The sequence below is a fragment of the Clavelina lepadiformis genome, chromosome 5 (assembly GCF_947623445.1).
Source record: "Clavelina lepadiformis chromosome 5, kaClaLepa1.1, whole genome shotgun sequence".
NCBI classification, from domain to species: domain Eukaryota; kingdom Metazoa; phylum Chordata; class Ascidiacea; order Aplousobranchia; family Clavelinidae; genus Clavelina; species Clavelina lepadiformis.
This window is the reverse complement of record NC_135244.1, coordinates 18,457,619-18,470,911: the sequence shown is the minus strand read 5'-3', so window position 1 is coordinate 18,470,911 and position 13,293 is coordinate 18,457,619. Positions and strand designations below refer to the sequence as shown.

The following is a 13,293-nucleotide window of genomic DNA, read 5'->3' as shown; positions in this document are numbered from 1 at the left end:
ACTATTGTCAGCGCTAGGGCTGCTGGATGAAAAATAAATCGAGAATCGCTCAGAGAAAGAAAAATTATTTTGTTACTGTTTAGCACAAGTGATAATTTCGAAGAATTATAGTCAGCCTATGCCGTTAATTACGCTATACACGCTAAAAAATACTGCTTTTAAACTAGTAGTATTCAAGCAGTGAGAAATTTTTCCTTGATTTCTGAACAACTATAAGCTGTTTTTCTATTTCTTTAGCCTATCAACATTGTTTACAATTTTACATAATCTAATATAACAATTAGGCCTATATACAAGTTACCACACTCCTTTTGAACGTTGACTGCCGAGATTTTCATTGCTTTGTATTACATGGAACAAGTCCTCTACATCTTCCAACAGTGTGGCTGTTTCGTTGTTTGCGTTATTTTGTCCTTAAATTCGTTAACCTTGGGAATTATTTTGTGGATTTGGTAGCCATGCTAACCTACCAACTTATAGCACAATTGCATTATTGCTATCTTGCATGTTTTAAGCCCTTGGGCTTTGCCACTTTTTCCTGCTGGTTAACTGCTTCTGAGCATGTGGTTTTATTGTGCTATAACTACAACGGTTAGTTTCGTAACTTTCGCTCCGCATAGTTACTGGTAAAACATAAGCAGTACAATACAATATTATGCTACTTTTGCAGAATGACGTTAGTATGAGGCTTTCATGTGAATGTTCATCTTTCTACCTCAAGCGCGACATTTAGTGTCTACATTTATGACAAGAAACATCGTGTCCATGGTGTTATTTCCACTTACGCAATGGTTTTCAACCTTCGCCCGATAAATTTAATGATGAAATTCTGGAAATTAATTGAAACAACTTCGTTTTTATTTGACCTGATATTTTATTCACTTTTTTTGGTCACATTTCATTTCGGTGAGTAACTCCGGTAACGGTAGCGGTATTTAGCAAAAAATGTACCGACGGTTGCAGTATTTGGTACAATTTCAAAAAAGTGGTTCGGTACTTTGCCGATACTCGGTACAGATACTTTTTGTACGGCGGATCCTGTTGCATGTGCAATTTTTGCCGATTTTATGATCCCGATAAAGGTTACTTCCGGTCAAAAAATATGTGCACTCACTCTTTGCGACTTTATTAAACATTTCTAGATCAAAAAAGCACTAAAAGCTCTAAAATTGTTATTAAGTTTTAAATAAAATAAAGTTTTCTTTTCAAAGCCTTGAAGCAATCATTTTAAAAGCACCGAGTATCGGGACTGACTTATATTTCTTGAAAAAAGGAATTCGTTCTTTTTTCCTATGAGTACCGACGGTACTGACATCGGTACGGAAAAAGTCCCGTGGTACAGTAAGTCGTCGGTACTGCCCACCTCTGGCTCTGACGAAGGACAAAGGTATGTCTGAAACTAGCTAAATTCACAAAATTATGCATTTCACTGCAGTTGTATTGCTTTTAGCAAGCTGCTGGTAATTTGTGCCTTCGCAACCTCATACTTTAGGTCGATAATGAATTTTTATTTGAGTAGATTAAAATGTGCTACATTCTACTTCACACTTGAATAGTTTTAAACAGCAATGCTTTTAATTGCGGTGTAGTATATTTCTTTTGGGAGTAACAATACTTCTACTTATGTGGTTACTTTGACCAACACTGCTGACAACTGACTCCATATCGGAAGGTACGTGTTTGGTTAATTTGAGACAAACTGACAGGAGGCGATATCATAACCTAAAGAGCGGTTGCTGCAGCCTGCTGTTTTCCAATAGTACTCTGCTATTGCTTGTTGCTCAATGATTGACAGGCTGCTGCATGGTGACGTAACACCAGGCTTGGCAAGGTAAGTTGCTGAATGTGTCATTTTTGCGTTGTACATAGCATTAAATCTGTGAGCGTATTTATAGCCCAGCATAGAAAAAATTAATAGCAGCAACAAAAAAGTTGACACAAATGAAGAAAAGAATAAATTCATTTACCACCATCGGTCTATAATAGGCCATTTTTCCTATACTTATATTATACATTTTTCCTATACACCAATATCATTATCATCTCGTACACAAAATTTGGGTGTGACTTGCGAGTTGTGACCATAGATTACCCGTACTTATGGTGTGCCAGGTAGCTGAAAGAACACCGGTGTGCACCGTGACCTGTGGGCGGAGCCACTGTGGAGTTAGTTTGGCTTTTAACCATTTCTACTGGCAAAAAAAAAACAAACCAACGTCTGCTTATTTCTGGCGACCACAGTTTCTCCGCTTAAAACCGTAACATAGGACTATAGGAGTCTGATACTAATACCATTACTGGCGCTGTCATTATTTGATCATTATGTCGCTGGACTACGCCCAGAGATAAACGATGCGTACACCCGCTTACAGTGGTCCTGTACCCCATACCGGTATATTATAATAGGCTAGTGAATAGTGGAATCGGCAAACTTTGTCCATTGAAGATTGACGCACGCAACAAAAATAGTTTACACCAACATCAATGTAATGCATCAAAATATAGTTTATCCAGTATTTTAAAAATCCGTCTGTCTATCGACTCAAAGTATGTAGCCCATGTTCAAGTGTACAGTAGCCTAGGCCTATGTCGAAAATTTACATAGGCCGATGATTAACGGGCGTAAAAAATGCGTTTGGTTTTCTGTGGTAGGTTTTCGCCTGAAAGACCCAAATTCCAGTCAGGGTCCTGGTGGACACAAATTACTTAACTGGAAAGTATGGTAGTTTTCAGTGGGAAATAGGCCTAGTACGTGCAAAGACTTAAAAGACAAAATTTTTGGTGTGCACTGAAACTAAATTTTTGTTAATTTAATCCAAATTGATGTGCAAACAACCAACTTTGCCCAGTTTGTTTATTCATAAAGCAACGTAAACGTGAAAAAGTTTGGCGAGCACGATATTGATTTTTGTGCGTGAATGTGCTACAATTTTCACCATGGCAGGCAGCTGGTGAATAGTTTTAAATTTAAGCAAGTTTCATTGTGGAAAGTTTGGTACCTGCACACATGAGATTCATCACTGTGCATGCTGAATTTTTTTATCTTCACACCAAGTTGTAATAAATAAACAAAGAATTGAGGCTTCATTGCATGCCATCACGCCAAAAATTGTGTCTTCGAATGCACAAATTCTTGTTGAAATATTCCATAATTTCCAGCCAAGGGGCAAAGTTACATAAAAGGAAAAACGAATAAAAACATTTACTTATCAGAATATGCACAACGATAAGCTCTGTAGGATCTAGTGCAGAATAGCTCAACCACAGGACGCATTTGTATACTAAAACCAAGCTAGTCAAATTATGACGTCATTTGGTTGTGGACTCCTGCATTAGACCTGCTCTGTAACCCTGGTTTGTTCAAGAAGTGAGGAATCATACCTGAGGATACCATCACCATGCCAGCATAACCATGGTAATAGTGGAAAGTGTGACATGACGTTATCAGCCTCTTGTGGGACTTGTTGATGTTACACCACAATTTTGTATGCATGTGCCTATTAATGATAAAAAGCAAGGCCAGTTTTGCTGCTTGAACGCCAGTTCATTATAAATAAGCAAAGAAATAAAGAAGCAGCACACACTGTCTGCATGCACTGATTTTGTTGATAGCTACCTTTTTTCAGTCCGGAACCTAATGTTTTGATGTTGTTGCGTTGGTAACAAATTAATAACATAACATAATGTTGTATTCTGAAGTAAAGCTATTTTTTATGATAATAATTGCTAAAATCAAATTTTTTCATACCAATTCTCCTAACTTATCTGCCTATTTTAAAAAAAGGGTTTATGACCTACTTACAGTGAAATACTCATTTTATCCTTTTATGTTATACTTTGATAAAAAACTAAATTTGTTCAAAACATTTTAGGTTTAATGAGAGAATTGTTTTCCTTTGTCGAGTTTTTTGCTACCACTCGGTATGTAAAATACAGCTCAACTCTACATAAGTTATATGAACTATATATAAAGACAAAACTATTTTATTGTGTTGCAGAGTAAACTAGGTTTTGTTACTTTATCTTTTCAAAGTTTTTTGTCTTCTAAAATGATTATGTCTGCAAACGCGAGAGATGCATCTCCATTTCATAATAAGCTGCTGCAAGTAAAGAGCAAATATTTGGCAGAATTTCGTAGATTTCCTGTTGATGTGACAAGGGATAGCTTTGAAGACTTTTCTCACAAGCTAGAATCAATCCATCATTTGACAAATTTTGAATTTGTTATCACATACACAGATCCTGTTCACGGGGATCTACTTCCAATTAACAATGAAGAAAACTTTACCAAAGCCAAACAATCCTGCATGAATAGCATTATGAGAGTGTATGTTCACAGAAAAGATAACTTAAATTTGATGAATGGTTTCGGCCAGTCCACTGTACGCCGCAGAAAAGGAAAAAAGAACGTACCCAAAATAAGTTTCCCAGAGGATTTTCGACCAGTATCTGCAATTATTGATGTTGATATATTGCCAGAAACATTACGTCGAGTTAGGTTGCATAATCATGGCATCCATAAGCCATTAGGGTTCTTTATTCGAGATGGCGTGAGTTTAAGGATGTCTGACAACGGCCTTGAAAAAGTCCCTGGAATCTTTATATCTCGTCTTGTCCAGGGAGGTTTAGCTGAAATGACAGGATTGCTTGCTGTCAATGATGAAGTTCTCGAAGTTAACGGAATTGAAGTCAGTGGAAAGTCACTTGATCAAGTTACGGATATGATGGTTGCAAACAGCTCAAATTTAATCATTACAGTAAAGCCAGCAAGCATGCGCAATAATGTTGGATCGACTCGCTTACAAGCAGGTGAAAGATTTTCTGCTGCACCCCATCCCAGACATCACCATGGTTATGAGTCTGATGAGGACGATGATGGTGACGTGGTTAAAGATTTATCGTCCACTTCATCAAAAGCATACTCCTCAGATCGCTCAGCTCGGAGTGGTGATGGTGCCCAGCAACGAAAGAAGTTTTCCCCAAGTTCTTCACCCAGCCGGAGTTCCCCTAAACTGAACAGGCCTTCAGACGGTAGGAGCAAGTCTCATGCTTCACCATCCTACTCATCCCCTGGGAGAAGACATGATGGGGCAGTTTGAAAGGTTATTCTTAATATGGAGATTTTCTATTTTTCATCCATTTATCCACTGGCCTAGGATCAATCACCTAAAGCTACTAAGCTAATTATATGCATTTAACCTTATTGCCTTTTACAAGCAATTTTATATCACGGTGCTAAACTGGACCTGTGCTTACTATTGGCACACAGGTATTATTATTCTGTTTGTTTGTGATTATTAACTCTTGTGCTATGATTTCAGGTGAAATGTAACAAAAGTACTGTAAATAATAGCAAACAAAAAGCACCGTTAGTTTTTTAAGTGTTAGAAGTGAAAATGTTTGAATTGCTGCTATGTCAAAGAAGAAATATTTCTCTTCTTTTGCGTTGAAACCATTGCCTCTTTATTGCTTTTGTTTAGCAGATTATCTACTGTAGAATGCAAACATTTTGTCTGGACTTGAGTTTATTTGTAGCAGAAAATGTTCTCAAATCTTTATGACACAAACTAAAATGGTTTATTGAGTAAAACCAAATTACATAAAGCAATCAATGCATATCCTTTTTTATTGTAGATAGATGTATATTTATTGTAGCCCTACTGTTGTTTATATGCTTTTATACCAGACCGAGCAATTGAACTTTGTTATAAGTAGTTATCGGTTGCTAGTCGCTTTTGTACAATTGTGCTTGTAATGCAAGCAAAGAAGCTTGCGTTGCTCATGTTTATTCTTCACTTATCATTGTGGCCAATTTGTTTGGCTTGTAGAATAATGGCAGTATACATTTTGTATACTTTATACTTTTGCTTATTCAGTTATTGATTGTTATTGCCTGTTGTTATGGATTCATTTCTTTAAACAAATTTACAGAATTTTGTACGTATCTTGTTAGTAAGAGAAACAATGGAAATCTGGTTATCAGTGGTCTACTGGTTTTGTTTATAAACCTTGTTAACATAACGGTACAAATGGTTGCACAGTAGCCTGTTTGCAACAACAACTAACATGTAGGATACTCGTTATTTTTTGCATTTCTTTAATAATGTATAAACTATTTTATGTTACACAATGCACTGATGTTTTAACTCGGAATCAAGTCCAATAACTAATAAAATTTATATTTGAGTTTATCTACTTAACACTTATTGATGCGTTATAACTTTCAGTTATCAGGAGTACCCCTATACTTGTCTAGGTAAGAAAAGACTTACTCAGTAGCTTGGACCAAAAAATTGCACCTTTATTTCTGCAAAAAATTCTTCCCATTCTGTAATGGCATTGCCAACTGGCGAAAATCTTCAGGTTGAACATGATCACGATTACATACCAGGAGCAAGTGTCTTTTTTCAGCTTGATGAAAATGAGGATTTGAAAGACTACACACCATGTGAAGGCCTCCCAAGTAATCCACAAGATTATTTAAAAAGTGTGATGTAAGCTTTGTAACTGAACATATTGTATTTTTCCAAAATACAGCATGACTTTAGTCTGCATTGGAGGCCAATGATATTGTTAACACTGGGGGTTTGCTTAAACTTTTATTTGGTCATCCAGTTTAGTTTTTAATTCTATCTATAACAATTTCACAGTTTGTTTTCCTGCAGTGCTTATGGTTTTATAAGATTCCTGTTTTATTCAGGCTTGAGGCACAGCAGTGTCCTAATGTTGTTGTGGCTTCAGTAAAGCCAGAAGCAACTGGTAAACATTCAACACCAATGGTATGTTGTTTGGATGTTTACTTTCAATTTTTGTCAACATGCAGTGATGCACTTGCAAAAAAAAATATTGCATTTTCTTTGGTTGTGCAGTTTTGTTCAAGAAGTTATGAACTTATGCCATTTAACTTTGGAATAGATGTCATTGTGACAAACTAATGTTATTATCACATTGTATCATGATGAAAAACTAAACTCGAGTATTTTCAGTCTTTATTGGTGAAAGGCAAATTTTATAAAAAAAATACATATACGCACTGCTATGTAGTAAAGGCAATGAAACAATTTTACATTGCTGCATGTATCAGGTTAATCTTTTCGAATCGTATTCAATTCTAAACTTTTTAGTACATAAAGAATAGTAATTAAATATTTCTTTGTTCTAGACTTACAAGCAGACGCCACTACCTGGCTCACAACATGCTGCATCTAAAGAATGGTGCAAAAGCAGGCTGAGAAACTTTTGCAAAGCACGAGAAGCTTATTTTAGACACATGGCTCAACTGAAGTCAATTAATAGGCAGTCCAAAAAACGACCAAAGCTACCGATATACCCACTGGTAAATTCTACGTGCAGAAGATCGAGTTTAACTGAAAACGTACATTTAATTTCTTGTTTGGATTAAAGCACAGAAGTGTTAAGCATTTTCTGTTAGCGTTCTACCTGAAGCCAGAGTTTCTTCATTGCATCTTGCTTGTTTCAGCTTACGTAAATTTTATTAGAAATGAATACTTACGTTAAAGCTTTAAATCTTATGATGATTTTTAGCCTGCTTGGGATGATGAAGGAAACTGGAGGTATCTTTGTTTAGGAAACAGGAAGAAACCAATCCACGATGAAACATCGGAGGCTGATGTTACTATCGATCAAGGTGATGGTTGTGTCGCTTTTTCTTCATAGACTTTTCACTAACAGATCATAATGATGAAATTTTCTGCAGATTCAATTCAATTTGCTAACGAAAAAACAGAAAGTGAAGACAATGAGAATAGAAAAGATCAAGATGTTATGGCTGCAATGGCTGCCAGTGGAGTCAGCAATCTTCCAATGAATGAGGACCTTTCTCCAGAAGGTGAAGAAGACGATGGGATGATTGAGTTATCCACGCTAGAGGTTTGAAAAATCTCAAGATACTTATTTTTATACTGCATGCTCTTGTTTTTGTGTGCGTATAACCATTATAGACTTCAGCAGTTACATTGGTAGAATTTTATCTGAAATAAAACTGTTCCATCACAAATATAAACAGAAATAGTTAAATCATTAAGGACGGATATCCACCTATGCTCAGGATTTTGCTGCGCATGGAACCAAAGCAAGTTCAATCAAACTTAAATTATCACGTAGAATGGATAAGGACGTATGGCTTTTCCAATCACCAAGGAAGGTCGATTATTTGTACATAAACATAACTTTTATTTCTGGTAAAGATAAAATTTTAACTTATTTTTTGGTTCAGATGGATATATGCTTTGCTAACTTGCCTTGAGAAGCCACTTTACCCTTCAGTAATATCAACCTTGCGGGATTTATCACGGCAGTGTGCTGCATTACGAGCATCTGCTGAAGTAAGTGTTTAGTTCAAAGGCATCTTCATTTTTGTAATTTGGTAAATCCGCTGGTGAAGCTTGAAACATGGTATGCACTTAGACATCTGGCAGCTATTGTCACATTAAAGTCCTCATTGGCTGTGATACGGCTTTCATATTAACATCCATCTTTTTGTTTCTTTAGAAATTAGAAGAAAGCGAATTGAATGGGCTTAATTTAATTATCTGCCTAATTGCCCAATATTTTGACCAAAAAGATTTACAAGATGAGGTCTTTTGAATGCTCATAGTTACCAATTACCATGTTCGGCGGAGTTACGGTTATGAATGAAGAAGAAGTTAACCGGAAAGGCAGCAACCTTACCTACACTGACTTGCCAGAGAACATTCTTCTACTCAATTTCTAGTCCTATATTTGAAAGAAAATTATTATTTTTGTGATGTCGACCATTTTATTCCGGAAATAAAACCTCCAAGATGTTTTATGTAAAGCCTTATTATGCTTATAAACTTGAATTATTGATTGCGCTGTATCTGGCAATCATGTTGGTGTTTGGAGCAGCACCAGTGTTGTAATGACTCGAGTCTCGGAAAGTAATTTGACCAAGTAATTAAATCTTGGTTTTTAATTTATTGACCAACTGAATTACAGACATTTAATTTCATTGCGAAAGATCGGATAAAGGTATAACCAATAAGATGACTTACATTATATTTTAACTTGACTTGATCCAATCAGCCAAATGACTTGACTCGAGTCCTAAAATAAATGACTTGGTTACTTACAGCACTTCACAGCCTTTTTCAGATTGGTGTGTAGACGCAGCAAAAATGAGCACAAACGCATAGAATGAGATTTTTACTTTCACTTTGATATTTGGAATGAAAAAGATCTGTTAAAAGCATTTGTGGTCAAAATCGTACCAAAACTAATGAGCACCATCAATTTTTATGATGGTCTATCAATTACCCATTTGTGGCAAAGAGCTGATACCGTACAACTCTGAAGCCATTATACAGTAGTACAACATATTTGTATACTGATAGGTACACAAGACTACGATATTATGAACGATCCCTTCATAATGTAAGTTAATGTATAAAGAGAAAACTGTGTGTGATTTATTGGTGACATGTGGTATGATTCAACTACTAACAAAAGGATTAGTAAATATGGGAGATTAATTCCAAGTAAAAAACTAAATTTTAAGGAAATATGTTGAAATTAGGTGTGCGCCTGAATTCAAAGTTGGATTGAAATTTTCAGCTTGAAATCTTTTTAAACAATTAGTAGATTTGGTTTAAATACGATAGATTTACTTTCATGAAAAAAGCATAAAAGAGTCTTTTATACTCTTTATTTCATTTATGCACCATTTTATATCTATTTTTAAGATTTCGATCCAAGGAGATGTTACTCTGTGTGCTCAAAAGTCAAAATTGGTCATGTTGTGTGCTATATTTATACCGTATTAACATTTTTATCAAGTAATTAAAAATGCATTTCCAAAACAAAAGTTAGAGGTTAATTAGAAATGTATCAAAAAATGCTTTATTATTTAGAACATCCAAAAGTCTAAATCAATTGTTATGTAAAATTGCACTTTTTTGTATATGCAACAAACTATGACGTAAAGCGGCCTCACCCCGCTAGCTTACTGATGCGTAACAAAATCGCTAAGCAGCAGGAACCTTTCACGAAAATTATTTTGTGATGGCAGCTAAGCTACCCATCTGTTGCTGTGGATGTGTTTTTTAGTTTCGTTGAAAGGTTGTAAACTGTACAGTGTTCAGTTTTGCTATGCTCGTTTCGTAGTTGTAGCGATTAGTTGTAATTGTTATATCGATATTGTTTATAAGACCAAACAGACTCAGCCTATTCAGACAAAATTGCTGGTTAGGTTGTATCGTGTTTTTTATTACTAATTCCTGGATTTTCACATACAATCTGTGATTTTGCCAATACGTGCCAAAGCTATCATTACAAAACCTAAGGCGTTTAGCTAATTCTAACCTGCTTTCTTTACATGATAATGTATATAATTATAATAAAGTCACAAGAAACACGCATGCAAAGATTGCGAGGACAGTAAAATTCATTTAGTTTCATCTCTTGATGGTGATAATGGCACAAATAAGCAGGGTGAAGCCGATGGTTTTCGAATCAGCTCCATTTAATAAAATAAATTTAGTTGTGGTGGAAAATAATTATAGTTTTAATACTGGAGTGGCTTAAAACATAAACCCTAAACTTTTCGGCGTAAATCTCCCTGTGCTAAAATACAAGCTTTCTGTACTGGCCAAGCCACAATCGGAACTGGCACAAAGATTAGCTTGATTACCAGGGCTCAAGCGATGAGAAATCATCGCTGGTTTTTAGTCGTGCAAAGACTTTTCTCAGCGGGAGGGTAAAGATTATTATACAATATCATGTCACAAACTTCAAGCAGCAATTTTGACTTTGCGGATGTTAAGTTATTGTTTGATTCATATTTAAAGTAAATGAAATAGATGTTTTTTAAAGCAGTGTTAATGTTGACTGTTGCACTGTGATAGTTTGGGCATATGTATTCCTTCTGCTTATATAGGGCCATTAACAGATTTTGCGACGTTATGTGCTTCATTGATCATACCTAATTCAATTGCCACATTTTCTTAGTGGTGTTGTGAAAAGAGTTCAAAGCACCCTAATTCAACACATGGTTTTAATTAAATTTTACAAAATAACCCGTTAATAGGCGTTTAAAGTTTGTGAGATAGTGTTACCTTAGGCTTCACTTAAATTACAGTTTCAAGCAATCGAAGCTCTCAAAACAATCGAAGCAAACCTGCATATTTTGGAGGCACCTCAAAATCTGTAATGTTTCATGAAATAACACTTGTGTATTAATTCTTCCTCTATGTTTAGGTTTTCACGGAGTGACTTTTTAGTAAGTTGCTTTTTTAAACACTTTTCTCTGCTTGGTTATGATTTTCTAGCGTAGTCAGTGTGTCGGCTATGATAAAATGCATTATTATTGATAGCAAACTATGCTACTTGATGTCTATAGAAAAGTAAACTGTTGCAGAAACATATTTAAAAACTTATTTGTATACACGTTTTACGTTTAAATCAGATTTATATAAGAATAAAATATTCGTGGCGCAAATTTTCTTATAAACTTAACATCATAGCATTGAGAAATAGTTAAAATAATATGCTCGAGACAAAAGTTTTTTCCCATTTAGATCTTCGTATTTAAGCATGCTTCTAGGCACGTCTTGACACACTTAAAAAAACCTTCTCAGTGTCCCATAGTTCCCGTTCTAGCAACTTGGAACAGTTTATAAAATTTAATGTTGTCGGTAAATCAAACGGTTAATATTTCTTCAATGTTTGTGTTACTATGTTATAAATGTGATTTTTATTTTGCTCTTGATGGTAAACATGCACTTGCAATTTTCAAGGGTTTAAGGTATGCATTTTTAATGTAAAAACACAAATTTAATTGGAAAGGAAATAAAGGTAAATTCTCGATATGTTGAAATGCAGATGTCACAGATTTTAAATGTGATTATTAGCAAACTTTGTCCTCTTATGTGGATTTAGATTGTTCTGATGAAACTTGTTTGGTGTAAGTCAGTTTTGTTTATTTTTCGCCATTAACTGTGGCAGACAAAAAAGGTGCTAAATAATGCCATGTCAACTTCTCAGCCAACCAAGTGGCTTGCACAGAGCTTTCTGTAATGTGGCCCTTGCTTAAAACTCAATTGACAATCAGCTACTGTTGTGATACCCTTGCTTAATGCATTAAAGATGCTTGCTTATGTTCAATGGCCCTGATGAATACTTCAACTTCTGGCGATACAATACGAAAATCAAAATGCGCGTACCATAATCGGAACTTGCACAATAGGTAGCTAATAATCGAGGCTTGAGCAATGAGGAATTATTGTCAAGTTTAAGTCACAAAAAGACTTTCCACAGAATGAGAACAAATATTGTGATACTTAACCAAGTATTTAAAACACAATGAATGAGGAAAATTGCAAATCTTGAAAAAGGCTTTTAACATTCTATAAAGGTTACCAAGAAAGTTGGTGCTGAAGATCACGTCAAGCCGAGACTAATTAATGACAATGGTAAATTATCAATATAGCCAGTGTTGATATCCAAAATTTCAAGGGCTTTGTTCATGTGCAAAAAGTTTGCCCAAAAAGTGTTCCTTCAAGGAAGATATAAATAAAGGGTTGACTTATGATCACTTTATATGGAGATCACCGGTAACTTGGGATAGGCCCGTCTGGCAAAAGTATATGCTGTTTTACTTTTGCACATATTTTGTTTGTCCACTGCCACCTGTCAGTTAGGCAGAGGTAGCTCAGATGAAATATATGAACAAGATAACATCTCCAAACAGCTCTTCAAATTTAGGCGCAAATTAAAAAAGTTGGTAAGAATGATTGGTTGTTTCATCACAAAACTGGTATAATCACGCCTCTTATTACAACCATGTAACAATTCGGAAGCACTGCTGGATTTCTTAAAAACATGCACAATCCGGCCAGATTTTTTTGGTTCTAGCTTTGTTCGACCGTCCCTGCTAGTGACTGTTAAAACAATTGACACAATTACATACTGCAGTATATTATAGAATTTAATTTAAGAAAACCTGCCTGCACATTTAGCAAATTTTCCAATCTGGCCCAGTAATAACTAACTGTCAGTAGACATGTCATAGGCTCAAATGAAGTGACAGCGTAACTTCAATAAAATGTCAATTTTTAAAATACACCTTTTTTACAGACAATTAATCTATCACCCAGTTGGAATGTCTCCACACTTCATTTATGAACAATGTCCTGGAATGTTATCTCACCATTATTTTGTATGCATATTTTACTTTAAGCTCGAAAGTTTGGCTCTTGTTTGTGCCGTGGTTTACTGCTGATGTCGCAGAATGGGACAGCTCAAAATACTTTGAAA

General features: G+C 35.3%; 2 protein-coding genes across 3 annotated transcripts; both read left to right on the top strand.

Annotated features, from left to right (window-relative positions):
* The first annotated feature begins 3,978 nt into the window (after nucleotides 1–3,978).
* LOC143460231 (partitioning defective 6 homolog gamma-like) lies at nucleotides 3,979–6,227 on the top strand. Its single transcript, XM_076957661.1, has one exon. It carries the CDS (start codon nucleotides 4,050–4,052, stop codon nucleotides 5,097–5,099), a length of 1,050 nt encoding a protein of 349 aa, XP_076813776.1. The 5' UTR covers nucleotides 3,979–4,049; the 3' UTR covers nucleotides 5,100–6,227.
* Nucleotides 6,228–6,324: 97 nt separating this feature from the next.
* Nucleotides 6,325–8,850, top strand: LOC143460232 (gem-associated protein 2-like). Of its 2 annotated transcripts, none has more exons than XR_013117843.1 (8): nucleotides 6,325–6,494; nucleotides 6,701–6,779; nucleotides 7,163–7,336; nucleotides 7,546–7,648; nucleotides 7,718–7,890; nucleotides 8,069–8,164; nucleotides 8,237–8,345; nucleotides 8,512–8,850. XR_013117843.1 is itself a non-coding variant. In XM_076957662.1 (8 exons), exons 1-8 carry the CDS (start codon nucleotides 6,334–6,336, stop codon nucleotides 8,605–8,607), a joined length of 1,014 nt encoding a protein of 337 aa, XP_076813777.1. In that variant the 5' UTR covers nucleotides 6,325–6,333; the 3' UTR covers nucleotides 8,608–8,850. The 2 variants fall into 2 exon arrangements, 1 of the variants encoding a protein (XP_076813777.1); XM_076957662.1 differs by having other exon boundaries at nucleotides 8,046–8,164.
* Nucleotides 8,851–13,293: the final 4,443 nt, after the last annotated feature.